This window comes from Bos grunniens, chromosome X (assembly GCF_055505025.1).
Source record: "Bos grunniens cultivar Pamir isolate PY7600 chromosome X, Bosgru_T2T1.0, whole genome shotgun sequence".
NCBI classification, from domain to species: domain Eukaryota; kingdom Metazoa; phylum Chordata; class Mammalia; order Artiodactyla; family Bovidae; genus Bos; species Bos grunniens.
In genome coordinates, this window is record NC_141194.1 from 138176278 (window position 1) to 138199462 (window position 23185).

At 35.6% G+C, this 23185-nt stretch overlaps 1 protein-coding gene across 8 annotated transcripts in view; it reads right to left on the reverse strand.

Moving 5' to 3' along the window:
• Positions 1–1027: 1027 nt before the first annotated feature.
• STAG2 (STAG2 cohesin complex component) overlaps positions 1028–23185 on the reverse strand; it is a 141720-nt gene continuing 119562 nt past the window's right edge. For 5 of the 8 annotated variants that reach the window (XM_086388158.1, XM_086388159.1, XM_086388160.1 and 2 more), the window contains 7 exons: positions 21918–22046; positions 15252–15475; positions 12212–12401; positions 12011–12121; positions 8533–8659; positions 7505–7582; positions 1028–2952 (listed from right to left, as the gene is read on the reverse strand). In XM_086388158.1, coding sequence (XP_086244284.1) covers positions 2929–2952; positions 7505–7582; positions 8533–8659; positions 12011–12121; positions 12212–12401; positions 15252–15475; positions 21918–22046 — 883 coding nt within the window. In that variant the 3' untranslated portion in view covers positions 1028–2928. The remainder of the gene's footprint in view (positions 2953–7504; positions 7583–8532; positions 8660–12010; positions 12122–12211; positions 12402–15251; positions 15476–21917; positions 22047–23185) is intronic. The other 3 variants (XM_086388163.1, XM_086388165.1, XM_086388166.1) reach the window with 1 other exon arrangement.

A 23185-nucleotide genomic window follows, 5' to 3' on the forward strand; every position in this document is an offset into this window, starting at 1 on the left:
GCTACATTAATATGAATCATTTTTGAGAGTATAATGCAGGGAGGTGACTATAGTTAATAATACTGTTTGTATATGTAAGTGTTGTTAACAGAATAGATCTTAAATGTTCTCACCATATTCACACAAAAAAATGGCAATTATGAGGTGACACATGTTAACTAATCTTATTGTAAATTTCACAATTTATGCATATGTACCAAATATTCATACTGTACACTTTACACTTAGATAGTATTGTATGTTAATTACAATTCAATAACTCTGGAAAAAAGAATACAATGCAGGGAATTCCCTGGTGGTCCAATGGTTAGCACTTGGCACTTTCACTGCCATGGTGTGGGTTTACTCCCTGGTCAGGGAACGAAGATCCCCCAAGCTGTGCAGCATGGCCAAAAAATTTTTTAAAAAAGAAAGAGAACAATGCAAATCTTAACATGCTGAACATTAAGAGTTTTCAATAAGAATTCAATTTTTATATTCTTTCTCAAATATGGGCTTTCACTTACCTCCAAACATCAATCCATTATCTAAGGGAGGTTTTACACACACAAACACACACACACACACACACACACATTTTTCTCTCAGTCTCTCTCTAGCTCAGCACACTCTACTGGTTTCCTTCCTAGCACTAATTATGAAATAAGCTTAATTATTTTATTTGATTCTTTCCTTATTTGTTTGCCCCACTAGATCTGTGGAGGAGGGGCCTTGTGTAGATCTCTAACACATGCCTCAGCACACAGTGGGCACTCAAATGTATCCTGGATGAACAATGCAGATATTTTAGTGAGCATTTAACTCATACCAGATAAATAAAGTAATAATGGTCATAGGTTTCTACTTTAAAGTAATAACCCAATTAGGGATTTAGTCTCATTTTAAAATACATATGATTTATTAAAAATATAGTATTTTCTATAAATTATTCCCACCCAAACATGTTAAAAGATGTGGTAATAGGTACACTTTCTAACCACTTATAGCCACCCTCCTCTTTCAAGTACAAAAGATAAAACATACAACATACTGTAGGTTTATTTTTATTCAAAAAGTTACTGTCTCAAGACATAAATACAAATCAGAAAACAGTACAATTAGGACAATAGAATGTGGAGGACAACAGGTTAGAGTAATATATAAAACATTTTTAGCTGGTTGAAAACAAAGCTGTAAGAACTGCTTTCACAAAGAAGTACTCCTTTCAAGAGTGAGAAAAAAAAATCAACTTAGGTTTAAAATCATATATACAGTCCTCTCAGCAGTTCTAGTAAATGCAGTGGTGTGAAAAACAACATAGGCAATACTTTTGCACGTAACAATATTTGTTGATGGAAAATCTGTTAGACATGTCTTGATTTCATTTGTTATTAACCATGATTTAATAAAATAATTGTATTTTATCATGATCTTTTAGCTAACCTATGGTTTTTGGCTACCACAGCCCAATGCTTGTTGGTTTCTGACTCTTAAGAACTGGAAGCCTTTTGGTATTCACCCATCTGAAGATATTCTTGTATTGCAAGCATATTAAGGCATGGAATGATTAAAATAATAAACCTCAAGAACTGAGAGACGACTGACAAAAGATAGATACACATGTAATATAAGTTAATATTTTGTTTTAAACGATGTCTAGCTGCCTAAGCCTCGCAAAATGAGTTGATGTCAAAATGGCAAGTAGCCACTTTCTGTTTTAAACTAATTCATTTGTGAAAGGACATAAAATGAAGTTTAAAGCTTAGCTTTCAAAGAATATTATGGGTTATGAATTCTATTATCCCATCTAATTTACATACAGAGGAAATGTACTGTAACCTGTTAGAAGTATCTTTAACCTGAAGACTGCTTGCAAAGACAGATAGATAAAACAATATAAAATACAAATTTAAAAATCATTTTAAAGCATGAACACTCATGCTTTTCTATTTTTAAACATTGTTAAACTTTCAATATATTTCTGAAACCTCATAATTTTAAGTTGGAATTTAAAAGTAAGAAAAAACTAAACAAACTGCGCAATTATAAAATCAGCACCAATTTATATATATATATAATTTTATTTAAAATTTAGATCCCTATTCCCACACTCTAATAAGCTGTATAATTTTTGTTTAGAGTTTTTCTGCAAACATACTACAATAAGCTTCTTTTATTTGGAGACAAAATACAGTGGCACTACTGGAAGGAATATCACAACATTACATTTTTATCTTAAAGGACAAGCAAACTTTCAGGGTTGATAATGGGATAAGCATGTTTGAGACTGGTTACCTTCTGGCAGTTCACTGCATCTGGGTATTTCTGAAAAGTATAGAGAAGCTCTTGGATTTTAAAAATATCTTAAAATACATTTTAGATGAAAAAATTGTAAAAGTTCTGCTTATAAGTTTACTTTTCTCCACAATTACAATATTTAAAAGAAAGCCTCGATTGATGTTTCAAGCATTTAAATTTAGAATGCTAAAAACAATTCTATCCTATAATTTCAGGGCAGGGGAATACTCATCCTTAACTTTGTTTCTTGGATGTAAACAGAAATCCAGCAGAGGTCATCATTACTTAGTACACCCAGTAAATAAATGTAAGAGGATTCACGTCTGTACCAAATGCCTCTTCAGATTGTTATAGTTTCTTTAAAAAAAGCATGAAATAATTGATTCAAAAGCCAACTAACAGCGCATAAATAAAATATTTACTTTCTAAGAAAAACTGTAGCTTATCATCAAATTGTTTACTTGTCCTTTACTTTTTTCAGGCAAACAAAACTGCCCCTCAAATGCACTTGATCTTGGTAAGTATAAGCACGTCATATTCTCCTTAGAGAAAAATCTGTACAGAATTTCACTGTATCTACCACACTTTATTTTAAAATTTCCTCTTCCACTTAGAAAATGACTTCACCAGAGACTTAATTGCGTACTGGTATTAAAACATTGACACCCCAAGAACCTAATGAGAGAGGGAAAAAAAAAATCTTGTTAAAATTGTCATTCATTTCTTTGTAAAATATATTACATTAATACTTGGCAATATTAAGTTTAATAACATGCTAAAAGTCACTTTGAAAAATTCCCCTCTTCAGATACATAATTCTAAAATTATAATTACCATTAACATAAAATGAAATAACATCAGGCCTAATCACAATCCTACCTACCTCATAAATATAACTAAAAGCATAAATCATGTCTCATTTATATGTTTATACACACCCCTAATGCCTAGATAATGCCCTGAACACAGGCACCCAACATATGTTGAATGAACAAATAAATGTGCTTCTTGACATACACTTCTGGCACAAGAATGTCTGGCAAACTCAGTCATTTGCACTGTGAAATGGGTATCATGAACACGCAGACCAAAAACATCCAAGAACAATATAAACACGTAGAAAATAGGAAGCATTCTTTAGGAAAGCTGGACTGAATGAACAGGTCTACTAATTTGAAAAAATCAAGTTAAGTAAAGGTAAAATCTGAGCAAAAAGTTGTATTGATGCTTTTCATTACATTTTGGGGTTTCCCTCGTAGCTCAGCTGGTAAAGAATCTGCCTGCAATTCAGGAGACCAGGGTTTGGTTCCTGGGTTGGGAACTCGAGAAGGGAATGGCAACCCACTCCAGTTAAATTTCACTCCATTACATTTCAGCTGGGGAAACAATGCTAGGTAAAAATCTAATCATTACTTGTCACAAACTTAAAAAAGTAAAAGCAGGTAATGAATGGAGCAACTCCTTCTTGTTTGTTAAGCAAGAAGAAGTTACAACTTTTAGTTCTGTACATACTAAAAGTTGGGCTCTTCAAGTAAATTTCCAACACTTATTATGACAATTGAGTAATATTTTTAAAATACTATAATGAGCTAGTGAAAACTGATAATTAAAGCCAGAGGTAATGATCTAAGACTGGGATTACAAAGGGCACTTACTTGTAAATTAAATCTCACTTTAACAAAAGTTACAGAACTCACAAATTGCTTTGATCTGAATTGAAGGACCTATGTATTTTCAGACCAGGAAACAAATATCTATCTGATTGCAGCCTCCAAGAAGCAAATCATCAAGTAAAGTGTTTGGAATCCCCAGGAATGAGAACAATAGAGGATTAATGTACCCCATTCTTACCAGTCATCCATCAAAACCACCACCACTACTGGCCCCTTGCCCACCCCACCCCTAAAGGTTAAGCGTTCTCCTTTTTAGTTTTAAGAGTCAGAGTTTGGGTGGTTAGAATGTTTCCAAAGAGGCCTAGGTGATAGGTGATGTTTAAAAATCCCTTCTAGCCGTAACACTCTGACTCTGGGTAATGGAAGATCTAATGATGAATGAAAGGATAAAATCTTAATTGACAGTTTTAGTGTGGAGTGTGGCATGAAGATGAACTCAAGTTCTTTCCAAACCAAGGGTCTACCTAGAAATAGCCTGAACAGATCTTTTTTCCCCCTCCTCCTGGGTTTGTACAGACAAGGTTATAAAGGAGATTCTTCTAGAAGAACATTAAATTTGCTCCATTATACCAAACCCTTCCTTTACCAATTTTATACTACAGATAATTCTAATAAAAGAATCTCAACACAGAAGGAGGACATTAGCGATATTCTCTTTTTCTGGCAACATAAGCTACCTGTTTCTGGTGTCAACATTAATAACCACTTAAGCACATACTTTAAAGGTACCATCAGCCAGCTTTGGTATGTTGAGGCAATACTGGCCCACTAATAGCAGAAAGCAACCATATACCAATGTTGACACTGTTACCAAATATGAAACTAAATAAATCATAAATCTAGAATATTATATGCAACCCCAAACTGATCTGCTCAGAGTTTTCATATTACCACTTCTGAATCACACAGATAACATGTTACAGAAAATAAATCTAGGATTTATTTAGTAATAATCTGAAGTATCTATACTAGGATGCTTTGGGTTAATTCACATAAAACTAGAGAATCTTAGAATTGGGTATAAAAGGATCTACAGCCCTAATTTTATTATTGTCTTGTTGACTATCATCACAGGGTTGAATAAAAAGAGATGTAATCTAATGCAGATTTTTACACTAAAAATTTTGTTATTCCATTTAAGTTATTGTTGAGATAATAAGATAAAGTTTAATGTAATGTTAAAACAAACTAGTATTAATAGTATTACAATACATACGCAGTCAAAGACTTGTAAAGATACCTGAACTGTTAAAGATATGGAGCAGTCAGTTATGTGACTGCTGCCATCATGTGGTACTAGTATAGAACTACAGATATAGACGCACGTGCTCCTTTTTCTAATTTTAGGCAAAGCAGCAAAACTACTATCCTCTAAGTTGTTACATATGCAATGAACACAAGAATGCCATCATTTTTCTATAAATAACAATTATTAGGTCCCTATCTTTGGCTTCACTCAGATTATAGTTTTCCCTAAATGTTAAATGTCAAAAATATATATACATATACAGTGCTGTTCCACTACTGTAGAGAGGAAAAAAAAAGGTGAAGAGCACCATTTGGCAAATCTATTCAATGGTAAGTGACTAAGGAAACAAATGCCTAAAGGTTTCCTGACTTTAGATGAACAAATGGAAAAAATAAGATGATCTCTAACTGCCCGTATCAATTTTGACTATAGTTAATCATTATAATTTCTAAAACAATTTTCTTGGTATTTCTTTGAGGCAAGGTCTGATTTTAGTTCTGGGAAGTACACAGCAGAGGCAGCACAAGATTTTTACATCAAAAGGAACTCAGATCAAATTACTACTCTGACACTAAAGCTGTATAACTCTCAGCAAGTCACTGAAACCACCTCTACAGCCCAAGTTTGCTTGAGTGTAAAAGTGGGATCCCACTAAATTGTGCCTGGCACAATGTCAGGCACATAAGTTTTCAAATACTAGCTTCCATTCCTTTTCATCTCAAAGTGATAGTACAGGTGGACTAGAATACAAATCCCTTGAGAGCAGGGAGAGCATCTTATTCATTTCAGCACCGATTTCCAACTCACTAAACTGCTGAATGAATGCGTTTCATCACATATGCTTGGAAAGATTCTCTTTTATTCCTCATCACAATCACTACCTAAATGTTTTATTTAACAAACTGGAAGATACATACTCCTACATTATCAGGGAAACCACATACTTCAATATGCACTTAAACGACAGACTTATGGGTAGGCAGAGGTCACCTACGCTACTCAGATTATGGTCTTATTAGAAATGCAGAATGTTAGACCACACTTAAGACCTACTGAAGCAGAACCTACATTTTAATAAGATCTCTACATGATTTATATGTCCCTTAGAGATGGACAAACACTGATTTCAAGGATCCCAAGGTGCCTTGTCCAAAGATTTCTATACCTGCTGATCTATGAAATGTTATCTTTTAGCTCAAATAGCTAGCTCTATTAATTTAAGTATGTTAGCATGAGTTCGTTTGTTAAAATTCTTCCAAGAGCTATCTGACAGCAGATGAGGCAAGAGAGGGCCAGGAGAGAACGGTAGAAATAGGGGCATAGAAGGCAGGCCTTGGAGGATGATACAACAGTCACCTGAGACAGCAGGTGTTAGGAAGAAGGAGCATAAATGGGTAGATTCTAAAAAGTGAGCTAGACAGGCATTTAACCGATTTAGCAAGCTGACAAATAAAGCTAAACACCTCTATGCTGGGCAAAACTCTCAAAATGAATAAAATCATCACTGCCTGGAGTTCAATCATTGAGCAAAATATAATATCCTATTTCACTACATCAATCTGGTAGTTATCAAAACAGAAGTGTGTACAAGTGTTATGGGAGCTGAGAATAAAGTATCTATCTAAAAAGTTAGGAAAAACTCCAAAGGTGATGTCGGAACTGACTACTGAAAGAATTCACTACTTGGAAAAGGAAATGGGCAATTCTGACAGAGAGAAAAGCTTTTACAAGGTCATGGAGTTGTGAAAGAGCACAGTGTGTCTGAGAGGAACTACAGATGGTATTCTCAGGGAGAATATGGCAACAGGGACTGATAGAAGAAACAGAACTGACATCAACTAACAATAACCAATTATCTCAACTCCCTTCTCTTTATTACCAAAGCCTTTGTTCAAGTTCTATTTTTCACCATGTCTTCATATTAAGATTATGACTATCATCGTTATTTTTCTTGTAATTCATCCTATTCAAGGAAATATTTCTGAAACACAATTCTGATCATGCCTGCTCCCCCATTCAAAATCCTTCATCAGGTATAACTCAAGCCTACAGGAAAAGTGCAAATTCCTTAACAAACACTTAAGCCCCAGTTGGCCAGGGATTCAAAGGCACTTTGAATCTGTTACCACCACTGCATGACCCCTTCTCAACTCTACTCCGAAACCCCTCCTGCCTGTCTCTTTTCCTCCTGTCCAGTTGTTTTTATCCATTCTTAATGTATTGTCCAAGCTCTTCAACCTCAATCTCAGAGATTGCCTATTACTTTTGATTTTACAATCTTGAGGCATATTTAAATTAAACCTACTGATTCATCCATAATTGAAGCTGGATCAAAGAAATCAGGCTTCAGTTCTGTTCTCTCTCGTCTGTTCTTTGATGGTGGCTAAAGGGGGAAAAAAGGAAGGAAGTTGACAATTGCCATATCTATAATAAGCCAAATAGTAACTGAAAATCTTGAAATTAATTAAGTGTTCACGAGACCTATGTAACTGCAATTGCACCCTACAATACTTCAAGTACTATCTATTCAAACTACAGAATGTTTAAAAATGCAAAAGCAGTTCATTCATAGGAAATTATTCTTATGGATGAAAACTAGAAAAAGGATTTTTTGTTTTATTTTAGAAATGTCTCTCTCAACTCACTTTCCTTTCAAGGCGCTGAATTACACTATTCTGAAGAGAAGCCATATTTAATTATTTGTTCCCTTTAAGGAGAATACACCAAGGTATACTGAGAAATAGAAGACCTGGCTTATGAGTCTCAGCTTTACTGCTTACTAGTTTTGTCTCTTTGGATAGGATGTCTAAGCTTCAATATCCTCAATCCTTTCAACCTACCTCACAAAGCTGAATGAGCTGTGTAGCAAAATGACATATGTGGATAATAAAGCCCTAATTGTATATATGATGTTATTATCAGAGAATATACCATCATATATATTCAACTTCCAAGTCTTTTATCAGTACTTTACTGTGTGATATGGAAACTGACCTCAGTAAAAAAGTAGACCATGTTTATAATATATTGGTTTGATAATGGTAAATAGATGGTAAATTATAAGGTGATATTATACTATTAAGCAAAATATATTCTTTATATATTCCTAAATTAGTCTGAAAGTTTACCATCTTAAATTAGGATCTAACACCCTCACTAAACTCATCCTCTTCCTCAATCCCTTCTCACGTAACTAAACTCCTGGCAACTATTTTATTTAGTAATTTTGCAAAACTTACTTTTACGGCAAATATTTCTCTCCTCTAATAATATTCAATTTAATTTCAAAAAAAAAATCTAAATTTAAAACCTTACAGAATCATCGTATCTTACCAAGTCTATATCCATGGTGTCAAAATCCATCCCCTCATTAAGATCTTCAATCCTCCCTTCTGAGGACATCATAACATCTTCAACAATTGGCTCTTCATCATCTTCCATTAGGCTTGTACCACGCCGACTAGAGAAATACAAAAAAGGTCAAGATCTCAACCAAAGTCACAACTTAGTAATATATTGGCAGCAACTATGTGGCTCTATTCAAATGTAATGGAAAATGATGGAATTAAAGGTCAGGGAAAATGACTAGGCATTGATCATGTCATCAATGATGTCAAAACCCCAATATTCACTTGTCTGAAAATGCTAAGGAGTTATGTTCATTCTACATTACTTCAAAACATTTAACTTGATAGTTCTGATATTCCATTTAAAAGCTCAATGAGAATTTACCACATGGGAGCAGACAAGATACCTCAAATCCTTTTTGAAAGTAGGCAGGGTACAAATTAATAAAGAAGTATAAAACAAGAGACCAAAGAAATGACATTTTCAGAATACATGTATTTTCATGAACATATAATGCTAATTTTACCCATCACTGACATTCACTCAGTACCTAAAATGTACCAGGCACTCACTCACTCATTCACATAGTGCCCACTACGTGCCAGGCTTTGACTGTGTCCTATGGATGCAAAATAAAAGATGAATAAGACATGATTCCTGCCCTCAAGGAGCTCACAGTCTACTATGGGAAACACAATTAATTATGACAAAGTGATAAATATTGCAAGAGAAATATGCATTAAGTGCTATAAAGATATACTGAAAGAAGAGATTAATTCTGCTTCAGGAAGAAATGAGCAACATTTATGGTGAAACTTGCACTCTGTATCCTATGAAACTCAAAACTGAGACATATATAGAAAAGTTAAATAAAAATTAAGACCCAAAATTCTATTATCACATAATTATAAAGAAAAAATTCAAATTTCAAGTTCACAAATTAGCCCATATTAGCATAAAGGAATCAACATAAGTGAAATTGAGGGTGACTTGTTGTTCCCCAGTTTGGATAATCTTTCTTTCTTTGCTCACTCATGTAAAGATCCCACCCTCCCCCAAATCAATTATTTATTGAATGCCTGCTTACAATTTACACAAAACTATGTTGAGTCTTAAAAGATGAAGATAACAAGACATGATGTCTAGTCCAGGCTATGTGGACAAATATATTAACAATGGTCCCTATTTCTCAAGAGTTCTGGACAGTAAATGATAAATGACAATTTTACTGTATTTGGTGGAAGCAACTGTGAAGGGGATACGTGTGCTTTGGGGACCATGTGTTATAGAAAACCAGAAACTCATTCTGCTTTTGAAAGATATATGTGATATAAACTAGGAGACAGAGAGAATTTGAAGGTATTTTCAGTTATAGGCCAGACACCATTACAGAACAATTATTGTAAAACAAAAATATTTTAAAGTCTCAGGTGACAGACTACTTATGATACAACCAAAAGACTCTTCTGATAATAATTAACTGGAATAATTTCTTTGTCACCTAGGGAAGTTTATCTCTAAGAAGAATAAAAACTAACTACAGCTATATGAGATGATGGATATTTACTAAACTTATTGTGGTAATCACTTCATGATGTATGTAAGTTGCATCATCATGCTGGACACCTTAATACAGTGTTGTATGTCAATTACATCCCCATAAAACTTGAAGAAAAAAGTTAATCAATTAATCTACAAACAAAAGAACAATGATAAATGGTACTGATAATGAGATGCTGTGGAAGAGCGTGTGCACTGGCGCAAAGTTTCAAGGGGAGACATATGGACCAAATGATTGCCTGGCAGAATTCTGCAGTATTTGGACTGGTAACTAGTGAGAAGCTAAGAAATTACTTGTTGAATTCAGCATGAAATAAGAACATATGTTAAAGGGAATGTGGCTATAGAAACAGAATAGGGGACAGAATCAAGGGATAGTATAGAGGATGAACATAGTAGACATAAGAGGATCAGAATTTACAGATGTGATAAAGTATACCTTGTCTGTTTGAGGTTTTTAAGACCACTACAGACAACTAAAGAGAATTTAATACTGCTCGTGAGGTAAATGACCAGTTCTTAAGAAAAAGAGGTCAAATTCTCATCATTCAAAAACCAACAAAATTGCAACAAAATATAAATTTAAGAAATAAGGTAACAATCACTATCTCCAGCATTAAAACATGTACCACATTATGTTACAAATACAAAGCTTTCAAACTAAAAAACTTAATCAAAATCATCAGATCTTCCCCCTTTGTACCAGTCATCTAAAGACTGCTTATATGCCGTTTCTTTTGGAGCCAAAGCTAATAAGGACTTATAAAACTCTCATACAGATTCCAGTAAAAACAAAGTATTTGAAAATTAAACTGCAGTTTTTTTAGCATTGGACATTTATTCATTCAATGAACATTTAACTTAGTACTTTTTTAATGTGCCAAGCACTAACAGGAAATGAAAGCAGTCCCTATTAAGAGGTACAAACTATTAAGTATAAAATAAGATACAAGGATATACTGTATAACACAGGGAAATGCCAATATTTTATAACTATAAATGGAATAAAACCTTAAAAACTGTGAATCACTAAACTGTATACCTGAAACATATAATATTGTACATCAACTATACTTTTCAATTTAAAAAAAAGAAAGAAAGAGGTCCCTGCCCTTAAGGAGCTCACAGTCTAGAGAAAGGGACAAATTCATAAACAAATTACAATATAATGTGGTAAGTGCTATAAGAAATAGGAATATACATAGTGTTATGGGAGCATAGATGACACCACAGCTTCATATAAGGCGACACCTGAGCTTGTCCTTTTATGATGATTTTACCAGCTGCCAGGGAATAGGATATGATACTAAAATGTAGGCAGGGGCCATATTTAGAGAGATCTTGCATGCCATGAGCTAAGGAGTTTGAACTGTATCTTGCAGGCAATGGGGATCCATAGAATGGTTTTAAGGAAGAGAGCTACATGATCAGATTTTTATTCTAGAATAGCACTTCTTGATGGCAACGTGAATGATGGAGTGGTGGTGAGGGGAGTGAGGGAAGGGGTTTGGTGAGAGGATAAATAGATCTGAGGGAAGAACATGAATTAGAAAGCTAATGCAATAGTTCAGGTGAGAGATGAGGGCCTGAACTAAGGTGGGGATCAATTAAGATGTAACAAAACTGAATTTTTAGCTATAGTTCTGTGTACCAAAATAAACAAGGATTCATAGTTAAACTTTTCCAACAGATCAACCTAATATCAGTCCTTTACCTAACTAGTTAATATTTAACTTCAGAAGTTTTTTTTTTCTGTTGGAAAGACCAATTTTTAGCTCCTTGATTATTTCAGCTTAGTTACTCTAGAGAGTTTGCTGAAATTTTTAGATAAGGCACACAATAAAATATGTCAAAATGAATTAGTGAACTTCCTAGACTCAGACAATAAGGCACTCTCACTTACATGGCATGCTGAAGATTAGTTCGCAGTTTAACATAGCTCATTGCTGCTCTCTCCTGCTGCTGCCTTGCTTCCTCTTGTTGTCTTTGAGCTAACATCCATGTTACCTGCGTGCTTCAAGGAGAATTTTATTCTTCTTTTAACTTAACTTTTTTCTATGTAATTAATAAAGTTATAGTACAGAAAATGATCAAATGTACTTACTTATAATCAAGAGGAGTTTGATGATGTTCAGTCTGCATTGGATAGACACTCATGAAACTATCCTCAGGTCGTAATCTTTTGGGCTCTCTCATAATTGTTGAGGTGAGTTGTGGTGTCTGCATCATAACTGGGGTGTGCAGTGTTTGCTCTCTGCTTAGCCACATACTGTCGCTACTACTGCTTTCTTCGGCTGAGAAAGAAAAGTAATAGCAATGAAGTTCAGTCACTAATTTTGACTAAGTGTTAGTCGCTCAGTCATGTCTGACTCTGTGTGACATGGATTATAGCCCACTCGGCTCCTCTGTCCATGGGATTTCCCAAGCAAGAATACTGGAGTAGGTAGCCATTCCCTTCTCCAGGGGATCTTCCTGATCCAGGGATCGAACCCAGGGCTCCTGCATTGCAGGCAGATTCCTTACCATCTGAACCACCAGGGAAATGTCTAATACAACCTGTGCACGTCAACAAACATCTGCTTCTTTACACATGCTAGAGCTTGAACAGAGGGATACAAAGGTATGTAAGAATGCAGTCCCTGCCATGCCCTGACAGTCCAGTTGTGGAAAAAGAAAGTGAAAGAAAGTGAAAGTTGCTCAGTCGTGTCTAACTCTTTGCGACCCCATGGACTCTAGTCTGCTAGGCCCCTCTGTCCATGGAATTCTCCAGGCAAGAATACTGGAGTGGGTAGCCATTCCCTCCAGGGGACCTCCCCAACCCAGGGATTGAACCCAGGTCTCCTGCATTGCAGGAGGATTCTTGAACCATCTGAGTCACCAGGGTAGACCAAGAATACCGGAGTAGGTAGCCTACCCCTCTCCAGGGGATATTCCCAACTTAGGAATTGAACCGGGGTCTCCTGCATTGCAGGCAGATTATTTACCAGCTGAACTACCAGGGAAGCCCTGGTAAAGAAAATACAGGCAATTATAACACAGTGTGCATGCATGCTCAGTCGCTTCAGTCATATCCAACTCTTTGCAACCCCAAGGACTATAGTCTGCCAGGCTCCTCTGTCCATGGGATTCCCCAGGCAAGAATACTGGAGGGGGTTGCCATGCTCTCCCTCCAGGGGATCTTCCTGACCCAGGGATCGAACCTGTGTCTCCTGCATTGCAGGTAGATTCTTTACTGCTGAGCCACTGGGGAAACACAGTGTGGTAAGTGCTAAAAGAGGGAAGCACAGGAAGAATGGGAACAATGAAAAAGATCAGAGCCCAGCTACCCAGAAGTTACTTCTGACTAGAGTGGATATTATGTGAACTGTGACATCTCCAAGAAATGGGGAGAACATAAGCAAAAGCACTGGGGCATGAAACAACAATGCCTAAATCATACTAATCTGCTGATTATTGTAAGAGTTTAGTAGTCCTGGAGTAGATGGCAAAGGTAAGGCTGAATAAAGAGGCAGGAGTCAACTCATGCAAAGTTTTATAAGCTATGCTAAGCTGACAGGAACTACTACTAAAGGTTCTATGGAAGCAATGTGGTGAGTTACATGTTTTATACTAAGTATATGGCGGTGATGTGGAGGACAGACCTAAGAATATGAAGACTAGCGAGCAAACTGGCCACTGAGGAGGCTAACTATGTTAGACCAGGTGAGTTAAGAGGTTTAGATAAGAAAAACTTTTTAAAATTTAGTGGTATTCAGTGGACATATCTTTTAATTTGATAACTTTTCTATCTAAAAAAAGGAAAATTTAACTTCTTATCAAGCCCAAGTATTTTAACTGGTCAGGGATACTGTGTAAGAGAGATTTCTCCACAGACTGGGATGTTGGTACTATATGACCAATCAAGTCTAAATCTAAGGCTGTGTAAGTTACAAGTTAATGCTTTGTGTTACTGGACCAAAAAAATACTAAAACCATTAATCCATGTGGCGATTTAAAACCATGGCTCCTAGGAAAATAAGTTAAAAAAAAATAAAGCCCCCAAATCTCTGACACTTGTCACATTAACAGGTAGGTGGGGGATGATGTCCCATTCCCTTGAATCTGTGCCCTGTGATTGCTTGGTCCACAGAACATGATGGAAACTATGCTCTGCCAGTTTCTGGCCTTAGAAAATGGCAGTGTCCAGAGTTGTTTCTTGAGACACTTGTTCTTGAAGCCGAGTCACACACTGTGAGGAAGCCAAATAGTCACATGGAAAGGTCACATGTAAGGTGTTCTGGCAGACAATCTAGCTGAGGTCCCAGCTGACAGCCAGCATCAGATACATCTACAAGTGAAGATATCTCCATATGATTCCAGTCCCAGCCTTGGAGTATTTATTCCTAGTGAAAGCACTGGACATTATGTCCAGGTTATATCATTTAAGTTTTGGGGGTAGTTTGTTACTCAGGAATAATAGCTGGAACAAATTTTGACAACTATACTCATTAAACAAAAGTATCTTAAAGAAAGGAAATGAAGAACCAACCCTGGAGTACTAACAGTCCAAGAGATTCAAGCATCATAATATATTCTTAACTCTAAGATTATAGACAGCAACTTGTATTTCTGTGAAGTTCTTTATGATTAATGATCTCTTCATAGAAATTCCAAAGTTGGAACCTCTCTGAATCTGCTGCACCACTTAAACTAGATGATCTGATCTCTTAGGTAATGATTAGTTCTAAAATACTGAGTCCATATCCGTATACATAGAGTATAGTGCAGTGATTTAAAAGTAGATGCTCTATAGGGTGGGAGGGAGACTTAAGAGGGAGGGGACGTGTGTATATCTTGAATAAATTTAATACAGAAAAAAAAAAAGTAGATGCTCTAGAGTGAGATTGCCTGGCTCTGCTACTTAGCATCAGTGTGACCTAAGTTAATCAACTTCTCTGTACTAGTTTCCTACATGTGAAAAATAAGAATGTACCTAAAGAATTTTAAGAATCAAATTCATATATGGAAAATGCTTAAAACAGTACATTTTACACACAACTGGAGCAAACAGTGTGCATTTAACAACACATACCTTGAATTTAAAAAGGAGGTGACCTATGGGAAACATAAAGGACAAACATAAAGAAAATAAACTATATGCTTACTGAGTGCAAGCTGCATGCCTTCAACCACTTTCCGTTTCCCTGTAGACGGTTTGGATTTTTTACTCCGCACAGTTGACCCCCGACTACTAATTCCACTAATGACTGACATGGTGTCATCATCACCACCAGCTAGCAAAGAATTTCGGTATGACATTAGTGGAAGCCACACGTCTTCTCTTCGGAGTGACATCTGAAAGGTCATGAACTTTTCCAAGTAAACATACCTTAAAAAGGAGGAGAAACCATTAGCTTTGATACATTAAATTGCCATAGCTTTTTTTTTCTTTTTGCTTATTCCTAATAATCTTAAGACTTACATATTATATGGAACACACAATGATTAACTAGAGTTAAATAAAAAGTAAATGAGAATAAAAATAATGGTCGATGGATCTGCATTTCCTGAAAGCATTCCACTAATAACTGCGGGATATTAGTGTTCTCTTTCTCAAAATGTCTCTGTTCTATCCTAACTTTACAGATTCCCTCTGTTAGAAGAACAAATCTGAGTCATATTTTTGAAAAGAGAATTGGATTTAAAGATTACACAACTTGAGTTCTAGTCCCAGTTCTACCAACCGCTAGCCGTGTGAGTGTGCGTATATTACTTCACTACTTATTCTAAGCCTCATCAGTACAGTGATGAAAAATTCTGTCTCTATGAAGATTTCCCAATAAAGGAAATAATTCACAGCATTTTGGCTTATTATTTGTTGAGCACCTATGTCTCAGGCAATGGGGACAGATGCAAAGGTAAATCTGATATGGCCTCTACCTGCAAAATATTGTCAGAGTAATGGAAGTCATACATCTACCCTTGGATCCAAGTATCACAAGGATTCCATGACTTACATATAATATAGCAACTAAAAATCAACTAATATTTGTGTAACTACTGTGTGCTAGGCGTTTTCGTCTTGGGCTCTTTAACTTTATTCTTTTTTTTTTTTTTTTTTTTAGTCTTCTCTAATTTTATTTTATTTTTAAACTTTACATAATTGTATTAGTTTTGCCAAATATCAAAATGAATCTGCCACAGGTATACATGTGTTCCCCATCCCGAACCCTCCTCCCTCCCCATACCATCCCTCTGGGCCGTCCCAGTGCACCAGCCCCAAGCATCCAGCATCATGCATCGAACCTGGACTGGCAACTCGTTTCCTACATGATATTTTACATGTTTCATTGCCATTCTCCCAAATCTTCCCACCCTCTCCCTCTCCCACAGAGTCCATAAGACTGTTCTATACATCAGTGTCTCTTTTGCTGTCTCATACACTGGGTTATTGTTACCATCTTTCTAAATTCCATATATATGCGTTAGTATACTGTATTTATGTTTTTCCTTCTGCTTACTTCACTCTGTATAATAGGCTCCAGTTTCATCCACCTCATTAGAACTGATTCAAATGTATTCTTTTTAATGGCTGAGTAATACTCCATTGTGTATATGTACCACAGCTTTCTTATCCATTCATCTGCTGATGGACATCTAGGTTGCTTCCATGTCTTGGCTATTATAAACAGTGCTGCGATGAACATTGGGGTACACGTGTCTCTTTCCCTTCTGGTTTCCTCAGTGTGTATGCCCAGCAGTGGGGTTGCTGGATCATAAGGCAGTTCTATTTCCAGTTTTTTAAGGAATCTCCACACTGTTCTCCATAGTGGCTGTACTAGTTTGCATTCCCACCAACAGTGTAAGAGGGTTCCCTTTTCTCCACACCCTCTCCAGCATTTATTATTTGTAGACTTTTGGATCGCAGCCATTCTGACTGGTGTGAAATGGTACCTCATAGTGGTTTTGATTTGCATTTCTCTGATAATGAGTGATGTTGAGCATCTTTTCATGTGTTTGTTAGCCATCTGTATGTCTTTTTTGGAGAAATGTCTATTTAGTTCTTTGGCCCATTTTTTGATTGGGTCGTTTATTTTTCTGGAGTTGAGCTGTAGGAGTTGCTTGTATATTTTTGAGATTAGTTGTTTGTCGGTTGCTTCATTTGCTATTATTTTCTCCCATTCTGAAGGCTGTCTTTTCACCTTGCTAATAGTTTCCTTTGATGTGCAGAAGCTTTTAAGGTTAATTAGGTCCCATTTGTTTATTTTTGCTTTTATTTCCAATATTCTGGGAGGTGGGTCATAGAGGATCCTGCTGTGATGTATGTCGGAGAGTGTTTTGCCTATGTTCTCCTCTAGGAGTTTTATAGTTTCTGGTCTTACGTTTAGATCTTTAATCCATTTTGAGTTTATTTTTGTGTATGGTGTTAGAAAGTGGTCCAGTTTCATTCTTTTACAAGTGGTTGACCAGATTTCCCAGCACCACTTGTTAAACAGATTGTCTTTAATCCATTGTATATTCTTGCCTCCTTTGTCGAAGATAAGGTGTCCATATGTGCGTGGATTTATCTCTGGGCTTTCTATTTTATTCCATTGATCAATATTTCTGTCTTTGTGCCAGTACCATACTGTCTTGATAACTGTGGCTTTGTAGTAGAGCCTGAAGTCAGGTAGGTTGATTCCTCCAGTTCCATTCTTCTTTCTCAAGATCGCTTTGGCTATTCGAGGTTTTTTGTATTTCCATACAAATTGTGAAATTATTTGTTCTAGCTCTGTGAAGAATACTGTTGGTAGCTTGATAGGGATTGCGTTGAATCTGTAAATTGCTTTGTACAATTTGGAAAGTACAACTTTCCAAAACTCGACCAGGAAGAAATAGAAAATCTTAACAGACCCATCACAAGCATGGAAATTGAAACTGTAATCAAAAATCTCCCAGCAAACAAAAGCCCCGGTCCAGACGGCTTCACAGCTGAATTCTACCAAAAATTTAGAGAAGAGCTAACACCTATCCTGCTCAAACTCTTCCAGAAAATTGCAGAGGAAGGTAAACTTCCAAACTCATTCTATGAGGCCACCATCACCCTAATACCAAAACCTGACAAAGATCCCACAAAAAAAGAAAACTACAGGCCAATATCACTGAGGAACATAGATGCAAAAATCCTTAACAAAATTCTAGCAATCAGAATCCAACAACACATTAAAAAGATCATACACCATGATCAAGTGGGCTTTATCCCAGGGATGCAAGGATTCTTCAATATCCGAAAATCAATCAATGTAATACACCACATTAACAAATTGAAAAATAAAAACCATATGATTATCTCAAAAGATTCAGAGAAAGCCTTTGACAAAATTCAACATCCATTTATGATAAAAACTCTCCAGAAAGCAGGAATAGAAGGAACATACCTCAACATAATAAAAGCTATATATGACAAACCCACAGCAAACATTATCCTCAATGGTGAAAAATTGAAAGCATTTCCTCTAAAGTCAGGAACAAGACAAGGGTGCCCACTTTCACCATTACTATTCAACACAGTTTTGGAAGTTTTGGCCACAGCAATCAGAGCAGAAAAAGAAATAAAAGGACTCCAAATTGGAAAAGAAGAAGTAAAACTCTCACTATTTGCAGATGACATGATCCTCTACATAAAAAACCCTAAAGAGTCCACCAGAAAATTACTAGAAATAATCAATGACTACAGTAAAGTTGCAGGATATAAAATCAACACACAGAAATCCCTTGCATTCCTATACACTAATAATGAGAAAACAGAAAGAGAAATTAAGGAAACAATTCCATTCACCATTGCAATGGAAAGAATAAAATACTTAGGAATATATCTACCTAAAGAAACTAAAGACCTATATATAGAAAACTATAAAACACTGGTGAAAGAAATCAAAGAGGACACTAATAGATGGAGAAATATACCATGTTCATGGATTGGAAGAATCAATATAGTGAAAATGAGTATACTAACTTTATTCTTATAATCCTGTGAGGGAGATATTCTCCCCATATCATAGATAAGGAGAGAAAGGATAGGGAGATCTTCCTGATCCAAGGATCGAACCTGTGTCTCCCACACTGCAGGAGGATTCTTTACCACTGAGCCACTGGGGAAGCCCTTTATATGGTAGTACAGTACTCCTCAAAGTGTGGTCTGTAAGCTGGCTATCAGTCAGAGAACTATTAATCATCTGTGACAAGATGTGCAGTCTGAGCCAAAATCTACTTACTAACGGAAACATTTACAACTATGTATCCACCACATAGTCTAACAGAACATTCCAGATAAGTAGCCCTCTCTGATGCCATTGCCTTTTTCCCTCTTTCCAGCCACAGAGGTTGCCATTAACCTGAACTTGCTGTTTTTGTCCCTATTTATAATGTTTTAATACTTACTTGTCTGAAAACACAGCACCATTTTGTACTTAGCTTTTTGCACACAACATTTTAATTTAAAATCTAACCATTTTGGAAGACTGGTATCAGCTAACACTATGGTGGTAATCATTTTCCAATATATATATCAAATCAATATGTTGCACACCTCAAACTTACACAGTGTTATATGTCAACTATATCTCAATGAAGTCAGAAAAACAATTCTGAAAAGATGAAAGAGATCTCAGGGTCTAATATGTAACATGGTGGTTACGGTTGATGATACTATGTAAATATATAATATTATATAACTGAAATATGCTAAAGGAGTAGAGCTTGAGTGTTCTGATCCAAAAAAAGGGTAAATAATGTAAGGTGATAAATACGTTAATTAACTTAATTATGGGAATCCTTAGACAATGTATATGAAATCATGTTGTATACTTTCAATACATTACAAATGTATTTGCCAATTACAGCTCAATAAACTTGAAAAAATTTTTAAAGTAGATCAATTGAATTGTGTGAATCTTTTCAATCCCAATTCAATCAAATGAACTAAGAATAAAAGTCATTTATGACATCTAGAGAGGGGAAAGGCTACCCACTCCAGTATTCTGGCCTGGGGTCGCAAAGAGAGTTACTTTCATATATGACATCTAAGACTACTAGAAATTTGAACAATTAGATGGACTTTTAATAAAGTTAAGGATTTATATTTACTTAAAAATATCTAACAATTTTGACCACTGTATAGTATTCTATTGTATATTAATCTATTGATCTCATTTTCTAGTTGACAGATATTTAGTTTTGTGCTTTCTCCTATTCAAACAATGAAACAGTCAATTTTTTTTTCTTTTTGGCCATAAATATGGGAGACCTGGGTTTGATCCCTGGGTTGGGAAGATCCCTGAAGGAGGGCATGGCAACCCACTCCAGTATTCATGCCTGGAAAATCTCATGGACAGAGGAGCCTGGTGGGCTGCAGACCATGGGCTCACAAAGAGTTGGACACAACTGAGCAACTAAACATATTAGCACATGTGGGATCTTAGTTCCCTGACAAGGGACAGAACCTGTGACCCCTGCATTGGAAGCAGGATTCTTAACCACTGGACTGCCAGGGAAGTCCCCAACAGTCAAATCATTTATAGTTCTCCTTACATATTTATGTAAGAGTTCCTCTCACGTATCTACCTTTGAATAGCATTACTGGATCATGATGTAGGGAGAATCTTAAACTTTACTACATACTACCAGATATCTCCAAAGTGGTCTTGTACCAGCAATGTATAAGTCTCTATTGCTCCACATCCTTGGCACTATCACACATCTTAAAGTTGTGCTAATCTGCTAGGTGAGAAATTTTTTTAAATTGTTTTTAATTTTTATTTCTCTAATTAATAGTATCAATGCAATTTTTTTTTTTTTTTTTGCCTACCATCACACAGTTTGTGGGACCTTAGTTTTCCAGGCAGGGATTGAATCCAGGCCCTCAGCAGTGAAAGCACAGAGTATAACCACTGGACTACCAATTCCTCAATGCAATTTTAAATTGGGATCAATTTATATATAATAAAGTTCACAGAAAATAAAAGTTGGATCACCTCTGTAAATGAATGCAGTCATGTAACCCATACACCTATCAAGATACAGGATATTCCCATGACCCCAGAAAGTACCTTGTATCCCCTTTCCCATTTAGTCTTTCCAACTTCAACAAGTACCACTATGGTGAGTTCTATTAATATAGATTAGTTTTGTCTGCTTTAGAATTTCATATAAGATCTATATAATCGTTAAATGCAAAATACTAGTGGGCTTTAAGAAGACATGACTTATACTATGAGTTATTCATATTCTTCTGTCTTTTTATACCTCAAAGCCCGGGGTTGGGAGGTCTGGGAGGGAGGGATGAAAGAAGATTTTGAGACTTTAATTCCACTTGTTGGGCTCTTTTAGAATGTAAGTCATCATTTTAGAAGACCAAACCATAAAAGTATTCTGTTTAAATGGTCTGTTGAGAACAGGACTTGTAGTTAAAGTACGAAGATAAAAGAGGGAGACTTCTACTTTCCAGTGTAGTCATAGCTCAGGACACAGACAAAGACACAGATGGATCAGCAATATTATTGTCTGCTAAATGTTTCTTCCTTAGTTAGGCTGAGCAAAGAACTCAAATAGGAATGCAAAAAGCATTCCAGTTACACCTTTAAAGATACAGCTACACTGTAAAAAGAAGTCATAGAATTAAAATATAATATTATGCATAAAACATAGTTGTACTCTTAAAATTATAAAATTTCTGAAGCATAAAGTTTTTGTGCATTAATGAAATCCTACAAATCTGAAAGAGAAACCAATTATAACAAATCTTTAAGAATTCCAAAGCAAAATTAAATAGAATATTTCTAGTAAATACATACACTGTTCTTTTGTCTTGTCGGAGTAGTTTAGAAGAAAATTCACTAAGAATATCAAGAAATGCCAAATTTAAAGGTGGATGGCTCTCTCCTTGTGGATTAGGTTCTTTAAAAGCAAATTCTATGCCATCTCTGCAACAAAAACAAAAAAGACAAATATTTAAATAACTACAATAGAAAATTTAATAACCTAGAAAATTTTTCTATATACTTTCACTCCACTACAAAAGATGCTTCCTTTCTCATCTGTTTTATCTGAGGAAGAGGGACAATAAGGAGTCTATAGAGAATGAGCATTTACATTTTATGACACTGTTATTTTGTTTTGGGTGGATTGTTTTGATTTGTTTTTTATTGGGGGTGGGGGTGGGGGCGGGCATGCTGGAGATCTTAGCTGCTCTCACCCTAGCAGTCAAAGTGCTAAACACTGGACTGCCCAGGAACTCTGAACTGTTACTTTCTCTGAAACAAAACAGACACAGAGACACACACAGGCCCTAGCTGGTTCTTTAAAACAAAACAGACACAGACACAGACACTTCCCCTCCCCCACACTGGTCTTCATTACAAATGTGATCTGGCATATCTACATTCTTTCCTCAGTTTTCTTTTCTATAAAAAACAACCCAAATCCTTTCACATAATGATCAGTACATTTTCTGTATATTTCAAGACATAAAGGAGATCAACTATAAAATCAACTTAAAATAATGATTACAGACTATTTGTAATGACTATTTGTATTTGTATGAATCACTAAAGAGTAAAGTTCAAAAATTATACTCAACTCGGGGCCAATTTTACCTGTATTTATTTAACAATAAATACCTCTATTAAGACAACTACCCAACGTTACACATATATGAAGTAAGTACTATATTACTTCTCAGAATAATTACTGTATGTGTGGTCCTTAAGTATTACCTAAAATTCACAACCAAAGTATTAAAAGGCATAAAAAGAAATCTGAGACTTCCAGAGCCAAGTGAAAAGGTGGGAGTAAATTAAAGTTGAGGAAAGCATAGGACCAACTTAAAGAGCAGAATAATTTCTGAAAGGAGACATTTAACACTTTCATGACTAAGTAAGCAATACAAATTTTAAAAAGACACAAAACAGAGAGCTTTAAATGAAACGGAGCTCAAGCCTCTAGATTTTTCCAAAGGCAAGGCTCTTTATCCACAATAAAGACATTAAGGGTATTAATATCCACATACTGGTTATGTCAGAGATCTAAAATATACTCATATATAAAAGTATAATTGATCACT